We start from the raw sequence: 13,172 nt of genomic DNA, 5'->3' as shown, positions 1-13,172 counted from the left end.
TTTTTGTGGACAGGACATACCTGGGCAATTTTCCACATTGTCGGGTAGATGCCGGTGTTGTAGCCGTACTGGAAGAGTTTGGCTAGTAGCACGGCTAGTTCTGGAGCACAAATCTTCAGCACTACAGCCGGGATGTTGTCAGGGCCCATAGCCTTTGCTGTATCCAGTGCACTCAGCCATTTCTTGATATCACGTGGAGTGAATCAAATTGGCTGAAGACTGGCTTCTGTGATGGTGGGGATATCGGGAGGAGGCCGAAATGAATCATTCACTCGGCTGAAGATGGTTGCAAACGCTTCAGCCTTGTCTTTTGCACTCATGTGCTGGACTCCACCATCATTGAGGATGCGGATGTTTACAGAGCCTCCTCCTCCCGTTTGATGTCATTAAGACTATGATGCAATTTGTACAGGAAATTGCCCAGTGTTCAACCTGCTGAGTAAAAGCTAGCCAGATTGGTTTCCAAAGGCCACTGGAAGGAGTATTTAAAGGGGAACTCAGCTGCACGCACTCAGGGATCTATGTGCTGTTGTGATTTTTGGACTTCCAAGGGCATCCTGGTGGTCCCATGATTCTGGCTATTGTGATTTTTGGACTTCCAAGGGATATTTGAGCTTGAAGATGCATGGTTCTCGTTTTTTTTTGTCTTACTCACCCTGAATAAACACTTCGAACTTATGATGGGTGCCTTGTTGCATTGATTGGATGCAGGAACAGGAGGAGGAAGAGGAGCAGCAGCAGGCTGAACAAACAAGATGAGCAGCAATTGTGCCTGATAGAAGACAGCAGATGAGGGGCACTGCTCTTGGAAGGCTTTACCCAGCCCACATGATCTATAGGCTGAGTGAGTTTCCTGGATCTGTCTGAAGAGCAGTGCATGAGGACGCTGTATTTCTGCAGGTAGGCTATCACTGATCTCTGCAGTCGACTGTAAGAAGACCTTTTGTTGATGGGCCAGGTGGCCGTGCATGGCCACTGGTTATGAAAGTCATCACCGCCCTTAATTTCTTCACCTCTGGTTCATTCCAGGGTGCTACAGGGAACATCTCCGACACACAGCAGCCTGCAGTTCACAAGTGCATCAAGCAGATCATCAATGCCCTATTTGCCAGAGCCAACCAATACATCACCTTTTCTATGGATGCCAATTGTCAAAATGATAGAGCTCTGGAATTTGTGGCAGCAGCTGGCTTCCCTTGTGAACAGGGGGATCATAGACTGAATTAATGTAGCCATCAAGGCACCAGCGGATCAACAGGAGCTTTTAACAATAGGACAGGATTTCATTAATGTCCAGCTGGCCTGTGATCACCCCAACAGGATTATGTCAATCTGTGCCAGTTTCACAGGCAGCTGTAGCGACACCTTTATCCTGTACCAGTCAACCATCTCCCCACTATTCCACCCTTCCAGAAATATTAGAGGATGGCTGCTTGAGAACAAGGGCTACCCTCTCCAAACAAGGTTGATGACACCCCTCTGCAATCCCAAAACACCTGAACAGCTCGGGTACAGCCAGAATCATGGGACCACCAGGATGCCCATGCAGCACACTAAAGGGGTCTTGAATCAAAGATTTAGGTGCCTGGATAGGTCTGAGGCCTCCCCACAATATACCCCAGACAGAGACTCCCGTGTCATTGTAGTGAGCTGCATGTTATATAGCCTGGCAATCCAGAGGGAGTTGCATTTGGAAGAGGCAGAGCAACTATAACATTCATCATCCGACAAGGAAGACTTGGGCGAAGTTGAGGAAGAAGCAGAAGAGGGATTGTCATCACAACATCTTGCAGCCAGAGATGTCAGAGATGAGTTAAGAGCACATGACTTTCGGTGACCTAGTTTCCCTCCCCTGAAAAGTTAAACAAAACTTCCCTTCATTGATAATCTTTGTTATATGCTTCACCGCTCCTTTAATCCTGCATTCTAAAGCATTGGCCCAGAAATTGGTCTAAGGACCAACCGCTTCATAGAGCTCACTACTCCATAGATTTATACTAACCCACTAACTTACTGTCTTGACTGTGGGCACTTCCTCTAATAGGAAGCTGAGAAGAGCCCAGTGTTAGCTCCAGTAAAGGTAGGACCCATGGAAGAGGTGAGAGGATCAGTCTCTCCCCTTGACCAATCAGATTGCAGCATTCTTGAAAAGCGCTGAAGAGTCAAAACCTTGAAGTACAAGCTGCAACATAAACAACCAGGAAGTGAAAGCTACAATTGGAACCTATGAACAGGAGTAGGCCATTCAATGAGATCATGGCTGATCTGTGACCTAACTCCATATACCTGCCTTGGCCCCATATCCCTTAATACTTTTGGTTAACAAAAATCTATCAATCTCACATTTAAAATTAACAATTGAGCTAGCATCAACTGTCATTTGCGGAAGAGTTCCAAACTTCTTAGAATCATAGAAAATTTCCGGCACAGATGGAGGCCATTCGGCCCATTGTGTCTGCCCCAGCTGAGAAACGAGCCACCCAGCCTAATCCCACTTTACCGCAATTGGCCCTGCAGGTCACTGCTCTTCGGTGCACATCCACGTATTCTTCCACCTTTTGCATGTAGAAGTGTTTCCTAACTATACTCCTGAAAGTCCTGGCTCTAATTTTTAGGCTATGTCCCCTAGTCCTAGACTACCCAACCAGCAGAAATAGTTTCTCTGGTTCCCCTTAATATCTTGAAAACTTCGAATAATGATAAAAATCATTTGTAAAAACAGTTATAGACAGCAGAAAAGGAGAGGGTAAGAAATAATTGAATTAAATAAAAGAAACAGAAGGAAAAAGTAAAAAAAAAATAATTTTGTAATTTAAAAAAAAATGTAATGACCAAAAAACTATTAAAATAAGGAGCAATGTGTAAGGGGTTTTTACTGTTTCTCGGGCTTATTATAGGTCAGCCAGTTATATTTTTCCTGAGCTGCCCTGCCCGCTGTGCGGTTGCGAATCGCTTTCCCCTTCCTGATTCTGAGCTGAGGACTTATCGGACGGTAACAAGGACAGACGAACAGACCAGTGGATTGGTACAAGGAAAACCAATGTTTATTAATAAGAAAACTAAAACTACAAGGTAAACAGTATTATACAGAAGATAAAAAAAATAAATCGCTATGGATGCAATACAGTCTTACATTTAATGGGGTGGAAGAAACGGACACATCGAGGGAAAATTCTAAAATCACAATTTTAGCAATACCCCTTTAACCCCCACCCTTATACCTAGCTAGATTTTCTTGTGGCGGCCAGAAAATTAATGCTCACCGGTGAAACAGATGAAAAGGCCTGGCCCCTGTGCACTGCTGCTGCCGTCGACATGTGGTTGTGAGGTTTACTGGATGGCCTTCCTTCTTAGTTGCTAGCAGGCAGACAGGACAGGGCCAAGAGGCGAAGAGAGAGAGAGATACTGGGCAAGCCCCAGTTATACCCTCCTGGTAACAGGTTTTTTTCAAACCTCCTCAGCTTGCTTCATTGTTCGATTTAAGCACGAAAACGTAAGACAAAGGACCCCAATCTCTGGCCCATTTACATGATGGCCAGTTCCTGTACTGATCTGTTCCATAACTGTTTTCCATTGTTCCGAATGTACCTTGATGGTTCACCTTTTGTCCTGGGATTTCTCCTGCTCGAATTTTGATGTGTAGGCCGGCCATGTTGATGGCTTGCCTCAGGGCTTGAATGCAACTGCATTGTTCAAGGAAACCTGTCTGAAACACGAAGCCTGCCATGTGTCTGACCGCAGCCATTTTGAAAGACCCTGGATTTTTTAAAACACAGTCACACCAGGGTTTCTTTAATAACTCCAATAAATTTTCGGGGGGGGGGGGGAACATGTGAAATTTTGCGAATCCCTTCAAATGAGACTCCACATTTTAGAAGTTAATTTTTAGCTGTTTGGCAGTCATTAAGACTTACCGTGTTGTTAAAACTTAGTTTAGACCAGGTATTTTGAAGCGTACCTGTTTTGTGACGATATTAGTTACTTTCCACCAGGGCAGAAGAGCATGTTGGCACTGGCCCGTTGATTCTGTTGATTGCAGCCAGCGATATCCCTTTAAGGCGAAACTGACAGATCGCCGGTGAACCAGGAAGAGCAAATTCCAGATTTCCGCGTTTGTCTGCGCACGTGTGAATGCCGGAACATGCTCTTACATTTGGCCACTAACGAAGCTCACCATTCTTTTGAAAGCAGTTCCCGGTTGAATGAAACCATTCAGCCAAGTTTCATGTGAATGACATATTAATGATGCAGACTCATAACCTATGAAAAGACACAACAGACCAAAGTGCCAAATGTGTGAAGGTGATTAATTTAATGCCAACACAATAATTGCCTTGAATTAATTTCTCACCCAAGTGTCAACCCATAGTGCATTTCTTAAAAGAGGATTTACTAATTCAGCCATACCTATGAGGTGCTCCCCCAGTGGCTTTGGCAAAGTTGGTGAAAGGCTGCTACTGCTCATGTTGGGACCCATGAACTGCTTGTGGCCATCGACATCTGGGAATGAGAGTGCTTGGATGCAGACTGTTGCATTTTGGCTGCTGCCAGGGCAGTCTGGTCCAGCTGGCTTTCTGGCACCATAGCAGTTATTGGTTAAGGGGGTGGCGAAGGAACAGACCTGCTGGCATCGTGAGAGAGGAAAACACGTGCCACTCCTGTTGCTCCACTGCCAGTCCCATGGGACTGTGGCTCATCACTCCCATTTATCTGTGAGATATCAGACTGCAGGAGGTGAGTGATGTCTTGAAAGCCCCTAACCATGTGGTCCACCAGCCTCTCCAAGGTGGAACATATGTTGGAGCCTAGAGTCTGGATGGCAACTGTTTGAGCTTCCATCAAAGCTGCACAGATTGGTGACGCTGCCTTCTGGTGTGAGGGCCCTGCTTCCCTGGAGGTGGCCACATGCTCCAAGGTAGATTGCAGAGTGCTGATACTGTGTCACAGGATGCCACACAAGCTGGAAGCAGACTCCTCCATACTTTCAGCAATGCTGCGGCAATTCCTTGACAGGCCTTCCAATACCTCGTATAATTGCTTGTGTGCCTCAAAGAGTTTTCTTTTCAAGGCTGGGCTCCTGAAGTCTGCATCTCTGTCCTGCTCAACAGAGCTGGGAGATGACCTCGTCCTCCGTCGAGCCATCTCCTGGGCTGTCCCTCCTCTTGCATGCTTGTGCTGAGTGCTTCAATAAGCGCCAATCCTTCAAACTCACTGTTTAACCTACCGGGGATGACGATCTCTGTGTTGGCAGTTGGGAGGGATGGAGCGCATGACAGCACATTGTCAGCAGGATTGTCCTCTTCTGAGGTGTCTTCTTCACGTTCTTTCTGCCGAGACATACCTAGAAGAAAGAAAAAAGGGACTAGATTAAGCATGGCTGGACAGTAGAAGATGACAGGCTTCACAATGTCATCTTCTGGGTGTATGTGTGATTTCTTGAGGTACATGTAGGGGTATTAGTATTAGGCAGACACTCTGCTCGAATAAACCACCAGCCTCAACAGCTGGAATATCATCACTCTTGAAGGGCTAAAGATTTCCAGTGTTTCCTGCTCCATTTGGGTTAGGGCCATGATGCTGAATGTTCCTCCCCCCGATCTTGCTCCTATCCATTGTATTGTGCACCATTTTCTCCTGCAGAAAGAGAGGGCCAGAGTTAGTGAGTGGCTGTTTAAAAGGAAAGTGCACATGTAGTGCATATGCTGAGAGATGGAGAAGATGCATGATGCAAGCAGGATAAGGAGATGTTCAATTGAAAACAAATGGCTGGAGTGTCGAGTGAGGAAGGAGACATGAGAGGAGTTCCTGATTCTGCAATTGCTACCACGTGAGAACAGAATGCTGTTCGTGGCTGCTGTGAAAGCAGCCAGCAAAAGGTGTGTTTGGAATGAGAATAAGAGATGGTGTATAGTGTGCGCTTGTGATTGGTGGAAAAAGATGTGATACAGAGGGGGAAAGTGTTCAGAGTGCTGGGAGAGTGGGAAGGACTGTTGCCAGGTGTTATGCTGAGAGATGGGAAAATGAAGAGCTGTGCTCACCCCTTCCTACTCTTGTCAGCTCATTGAAACTGGGGGTGATGCTCCTGGTACTCTCAAGCTCAGCCACCCCTCTCCCGGCCTGCTGTATGTAACACTTTGAAATCATCTTCCCATTCCAGGGAAAGAGAGCAACCCTTCTTGCCTTGACCTCTTCCACAAGGACCTCCAGGGAGCCGTCAGAGAATTTGGAAGAATCTGCTCTTTGCAGCAGTATTGGTCAGCAATCTGGTAAAGGTGAATACAGCTTCCCTTTAAGAGGTGCATTTGCCCTTTAGATAAGCCATGGGAGCTCCAATGGAAATCCATCCCTGCAAGTGGGCAGGCGGCCCGCTTCCGACACAATCAGCTGGGCCTCACGCTGATGACGTAAATAAGGAGAAACTATTTACACCGGTAGGAGGGTTGGTAACCAGAGGTCACAGATTTAAGGTAATTGGCAAAAGAACCAGAGGAGAGATGAGGAGAAATTGTTTTATGCAGCGAGTTGTTATGATCTGGAATGCACTGCCTGAAAGGGTGGTGGAAGCAGATTCAACATTAACTTTCAAAAGGGAATTGGACAAATACTTGAAAAGGAAAAAAATTGCAGGATTACGGGAAAAGAGCAGGAGAGTGGGACTGATTGGATAGCTCGTTCAAAGATCCAGCACAGGCACAATGGACCGAATGGCCGCCTTCTGTGCTGTATGATTCTGATATTCCCAATCAGCCTGCAGGAAGAGCATCTGCTATAGCTGACTGCAGTGACATTGTTGCTGCTACTGATTTGTTTTTTTTTATTCGTTCATGGGATGTGGGCGTCGCTGGCAAGGCCAGCATTTATTGCCCATCCCTAATTGCCCTTGAGAAGGTGGTGGTGAGCCGCCTTCTTGAACCACTGCAGTCCGTGTGGTGAAGGTTCTCCCGCAGTGCTGTTAGGTAGGGAGTTCCAGGATTTTGACCCAGCGATGATGAAGGAACGGCGATATATTTCCAAGTCGGGATGGTGTATGACTTGGAGGGGAACATGCAGGTTCTGCCAGGACCACTCGGCTCCAGACCTCATCACAGCCTTGGTCCAAACATGGACAAAAGAGCTGAATTCCAGAGGTGAGGTGAGAGTGACTGCCCTTGACATCAAGGCAGCATTTGACCGTGTGTGGCACTGAGGAGCGCTCGTAAAATTGAAGTCAATGGGAATCCGGGGGAAAAGTCTCCAGTGGCTGGAATCATACCTAGCACAACGGAAGATGGTAGTGGATGTTGGAGGCCAATCATCTCGGCCCCAGGGCATTGCTGCAGGAGTTCCTCAGGGCAGTGTCCTAGGCCCAGTCATCTTCAGCTGCTTCATCGATGACCTTCCCTCCATCATAAGGTCAGAAATGGGGATGTTCGCTGATGATTGCACAGTGTTCAGTTCCATTCACAACCCCTCAAATAATGAAGCAGTCCGAGCCCGCATACAGCAAGACCTGGACAACATCCAGGGTTGGGCTGATAAGTGGCAAGTAACATTCGCGCCAGACAAGTGCCAGGCAATGACCATCTCCAACAAGAGAGAGTCCAACCACCTCCCCATGACATTCAACGGCATTACCATCGCCGAATCCCTCACCATCAACATCCTGGGGGTCACCATTGACCAGAAACTTAACTGGACCAGCCATATAAATACTGTGGCTACAAGAGCAGGTCAGAGGCTGGGTATTCTGCGGCCAGTGACTCACCTCCTGACTCCCCAAAGCCTTTCCACCATCTACAAGGCACAAATCACAAGTGTGATGGAATACTCTCCACTTGCCTGGATGAGTGCAGCTCCAACAACACTCAAGAAGATCGACACCATCCAGGACAAAGCAGCCCGCTTGATTGGCACCCCGTCGACCACCCTAAACATTCACTCCCTTCACCACCAGCGCACAGTGGCTTCAGCGTGTACCATCCACAGGATGCACTGCAGCAACTCACCAAGGCTTCTTCGACAGCACCTCCCAAACCCACAACCTCTACCACCTAGAAGGACAAGAGCACCAGGTGCATGGGAACAACACCACCTGCATGTTCCCCTCAAAGTCACAAACCATCCCGACTTGGAAATATATCGCCGTTCCTTCATCGTCCCTGGGTCATAATCCTGGAACTCCCTTCCTAACAGCACTGTAGGAGAACCGTCACCACACGGACTGCAGCGGTTCAAGAAGGCAACTCACCACCACCTTCTCAAGGGCAATTAGGGATGGGCAATAAATGCCGGCCTCGCCAGCGACGCCCACATCCCATGAACGAATTTTTAAAAAAGTGGTGTTGTTCCCATGTGCTTGCTGCCCTTGTCCTAGGTGGTAGAGTTCGTGGGTTTGGGAGGTGCTGTCGAAGAAGCCTTGGCAAGTTGCTGCAGTGCATCGTGTGGATGGCACGCACTGCAGCCACTGTGCGCCGGTGGTGGAGGGAGTGAATGTTTAGGGTGGTGGATGGGCTGCTTTGTCCTGTATGGTGTTGAGCTTCTTGAGTGTTGTTGGAGCTGCACTCATCCAGGCAAGTGGAGAGTATTCCATCACACTCCTGACTTGTGCCTTGTAGATGGTGGAAAGGCTTTGGGGAGACAGGAGGTGAGTCACTGGCCGCAGAATACCCAGCCTCTGACCTGCTCTTGTAGCCACAATATTTATGTGGCTGGTCCAGTTAAGTTTCTGGTCAATGGTGACCCCCAGGATGCTGATAGTGGGGGATTCGGCGATGGTAATGCCGTTGAATGTCAAGGGGAGGTGGTTAGATTCTCTCTTGTTGGAGATGATCATTGCCTGGCACTTGTCTGGCGCGAATGTTACTTGCCACTTATCAGCCAAAGCCTGGATTTTGTCCAGGTCTTGCTGCATACAGGCACGGACTGCTTCATTATCTGAGGGGTTGCGATTGGAACTGAACACTGTGCAATCATCAGCGAACATCCCCATTTCTGACCTTATGATGGAGGGGAGGTCATTGATGAAGCAGCTGAAGATGACTGGGCCGAGGACACTGCCCTGAGAAACTCTTGCAGCAATGTCCTGGGGCTGAGATGAATGTCCTCCAACAACCACGACCATCTTCCTTTGTGCTCGGTATGACTCCAGCCAATGGAGAATTTTCCCCCTGATTCCCCCTTGGTTTTCGGAACCTTAAAGCAGCAAAGTTTAGAGAGACAGTGAACTGGAAACTGTTGTTGTCTTTAATGAAAATGTAATCCAGACTCAAAACTGTTATGGTGAGAATAAAATGAAATTCTGTTTGTTTAAATTGCCCATAAATGGGATCTAGACCTTAGTAACAGATTTCAGTTGTATCCTGTTGACACCCTTCACAAGGTTCATATATGTTCCAATTTAACAGGTTGGTGAATCAATTAAATGCTGCATCATCCTAACTTTGTATCTGGTCCACTTCTCATTTGTTGCCACTCCATTTTCAAACAACAGAGGGTGTACTTCTGTTGTGCTGCAATGCCTCAGAGTCCATTGTAGTGCTGCAGGAGGTACTGAGTCTAGTACAGCTGTTTTAGCATCTCATTTCTTATTACTTTTAAAACTTCTCTTATAGGCAGATGAAGGAACAAAATAAGAAGGTGGCCAACCTAAAGCATAAGGAGCAGGTAGAAAAGAAAAAAAATGCCCAGCTGCTGGAGGAGGCACGCCGAAGGGAAGATAATCTAGCCGACAACTCCCATCAGCTCCAGGTATGAAATCCACTAATTTAGGTTATATTTCAACAGATTTGTTGTCCTTCCACAGCAGCTTCAGATGTATAGTTATTTCTTCTCTCTGGAATTTGCTTGCCTGCCACTGTTCAAGGAATGAATGCCTCTATTTCTCAACTCAGCTTGGAGAAGGAGCCTTCACTAATGTGGAACATTCCATCTTTGGGGTTGGGAAAAACTAATATATTCCTGTCAGAATACAGCAAGAACATCTGCTATAGCTGACTGTGCAGGGGCCTTGATTCTGCTAATGGTGCATTTGTAAAGCCCCAGTTTTCAGAAACCTGAACAGTAAAGTTCAGAGAGAAGGCAAACTGGAAATTATTGTCATTAAGGAAAGTGTAATCCAGCCACACAACTATTTTGGTGAGAATGAATTATAAACAATTCCAAACCCAGATTATCTTTTTGCTAACAGTATCACAATGATACTTTTAATGGTCAAGTGAAGGGAGAAAGTTATGTTTCCACATTATTTCAGGGTTTGAATTATTTCATGGTTACACCTCTCCCTATCTTTGTAATCTCCTCCAGCCCTACCACCACCCCCCCAGAACTCTGTCTTCCTCCGACTCTGGCCTTTTGTGTATCCCCGCCTCCTTTCACCCTACCATTAGCGACCATTACTTCAGCTGTCTAGGTCCTATGCTCTGGAATTCCCTCCCTAAACCTCTATGGCTCTCCACCGCTACCTTCTCCTTTAAGACCCTTCTTAAGACCAATCTCTTTGACCAAGCCTTTGGTTGCCCCTAATATTTCCTTCTTTGGCATGCTGTCCATTTTTATCTGAAACACCTTAGGGTGTTTTTCTACATTAACAGCACTGTATAAATGCAAGTTGTTGTAACAGCCATTAAAATATTATTCGTAGTTAATGAGTATCTTTTTTATTCCCAAAGCATAGACATTCAAGTACCATTGTAATTAGTTAATTTCATTTATTTTATGAAGCCTCATGCCTATAACAAGTACTGACATATAGGGCTAGATTTTCTTCTGTTTTAGACCAATTCTTTTGGTGCAATTTTGCTGTTAAAGTAGGTAAATGAATGGAGTGAATTAGTGCTAAAAACCCACCAGTCCAAAAGAGTCTTGCTATTTTCCTGTGCTCCCACTCCAAGACCCCCGAAACACTGGTCAAAATCCAGCCTCCGCCATTAATATTATCATGCAATGAGTGTGCAACGTGCAACATTCAGTTTCCCTCCCTCAACATCAGGTTACCCAAAAATTAATGCCAGTATTTCAGTGGGGTTGCAGCCAGCTAAGGACACTAAAGACCAGAGGTGCTGCCTGCTGGTTATTTTGGTCTTTATTCATCCAATTATCGCACAAGTCATTGGAGTTAGGTTTGCAAAACTTGATCTTTTTTGACTGAATTATTGTGGTCGGGGTACCATCTTTGATTTTGTCAACATTGGAGCCTGGCAGCCATTTCCCCACCTGCAACAATACCCTTTCCCTAAGGCATCCCTCTCTACCTGTATTTTGAGGAGGAGGATGATGAGATGTAGAGGATGCCAAATTGGTAAGACACCATTGGTGTAGGTGGCACACATGCAGAAACCCGCAATACCGTATTTGTAGACCAAGGCATTCATATCGAAGTGCATTAGAATGATGTGTTTTCTGAAGGATACAATAACGAACTAAATAATACTAACTACTTGCCCCTGACTTGGAACATGCATCCAACATTACCACAGCACTAAGTGTGCCGGTTAAAATGACGGTGGCATGCAATTTCTATGACATTGGATCTTTTCTGGCTTCTTTGGGGGATATTGCTACATCATTCAATCTGCAGAGTACTGCTACATTAAGCCGGTGATAGATGCCCTGTTTAGAAGAGCTGGGCCGATCGTCTCGTTTACCGTGGAAGTGGCAAAACAGCAGGTAAGTGCAATCCAGCTTTACTGACTGGCAGGATTTACCCAATCCAGGCCCCATGGACCCATGTCACCATCTGAGCCCCTTTGCCGAATCCTTCCAACTTTATGAATAAAAAGGGGACACTTGTTGAATGTGCAGGTTGTTTAAGATGCATGCTCATGCTTGCTACCTGGGAAGCTGCCCTAAAGCTTTTATTTTAAGGCAGTCAAGTAGCTCAGGATTGTTCACTGTCCACAGGATTCAGGATGGTTACTTAGACACGTACAGCAATGGCTTATGATACCAATGCAAAACCCCGGAATACCTGAACAAGTAACATACTATAAGGTGCACACGGACACGAGGTCTTGTTGTGGAGCAAATTATTGTCAATCTGAAGGCTCGATTCCGGTGTTTGGACTGATAGAGGTGGGGTACTACAGTGTAGTCATGCGAGGGTTTCCTGCATCATTGTGGTTTCCCACGTCCTTCACAATCTCCTATTTTAAAGGATCTTCATCTTGCAGAGGCAAAGGGACACATCAGAACACTAGCAGTAATCCTGTCACATGACCCTATTTTACTTAATCCTCCAAATACCAGTTCTCCGTATAAGAGCTACCATTCCTTCCAAATGTAAGGAAATAATACCAACGTACTTTTATTGTCCAGGATAAGAATTTTGCATCTTTTTTTTCACATGTCCACAGCTGTGTTACTTTGATCACTATGAACAACAGAACATGGTGTTGTAACTGCATCATTTCTCATTTTACTTGGAAACGTGGAGTAGCATTTGCCAGTTCCTACTACAATATCCTAACATCCTAAAATATTCTTTTCCCGAAAATCCGCAATGTTTTAAGCGGATTTGGTTGCAATCGGGGAAAGTGGGAGCAGATTATGGATTAGGACCCTGTTTGAGAAGTGATAGGGTTTCTGGGGTGGGGGGTGGAGGAGGGAGAGGCAAGCGGTGGTTCTTCTACTCCCTTGCAACCTAATGTTACGGATGGAGGCAATGTAAGAAGCAGGCACACAGTAGCTTGAAGAAGTTGGAAGTGGGGCACACAAGATTGTTTAAGGCCAGTTTCCTTACAAAAGCCAATCTTCTGCTCTTTTGATTTCTTCTGCTGGACTTGCTGACACTGCTCTACAATGGTTTGCAAATGCACAATTTCTGAACCCTTGTCCCTACCCTCCAAGCAGGCACCCCAGCAGCACTGATATTGGTGTGTACACCCACCCACTATAACCTTGGAAATTCTGATGGAGCTCATCACTTGACTGAGTGACAGAAAGGAAGCTGTTTCTACAGCGGCAAAACAGTATTGTAGGTTTTTGGGACCTCTATAGCTGAGATAAACCAACCAACTGACTTTCACCAAAATTAATATTGACAACTACATTAAAATGCATTCTATAACAATTCATTATACCTAAACTGGGGTGTATATTATATGATATAGAATTATAATAATCTAGTGCAATTGTGTGTGTGGTGGGGGCAGAATAAGCTATACTCAACACTTATGTTTGTATGGATTGTTCAGTTA

At 45.9% G+C, this 13,172-nt stretch overlaps 1 protein-coding gene across 8 annotated transcripts in view; it reads left to right on the top strand.

The window, feature by feature from the left end:
• Positions 1 to 13,172, top strand: part of LOC137334765 (ELKS/Rab6-interacting/CAST family member 1-like) — a 1,087,823-nt gene that overhangs the window by 427,836 nt on the left and 646,815 nt on the right. For all 8 annotated transcript variants that reach the window (XM_067999707.1, XM_067999706.1, XM_067999704.1 and 5 more), the window contains one exon: positions 9,591 to 9,726. In XM_067999707.1, coding sequence (XP_067855808.1) covers positions 9,591 to 9,726 — 136 coding nt within the window. The remainder of the gene's footprint in view (positions 1 to 9,590; positions 9,727 to 13,172) is intronic.

This window comes from Heptranchias perlo, chromosome 18, assembly GCF_035084215.1.
Source record: "Heptranchias perlo isolate sHepPer1 chromosome 18, sHepPer1.hap1, whole genome shotgun sequence".
NCBI lineage: Eukaryota > Metazoa > Chordata > Chondrichthyes > Hexanchiformes > Hexanchidae > Heptranchias > Heptranchias perlo.
This window is presented reverse-complemented; position numbering and strand designations above follow the sequence as displayed.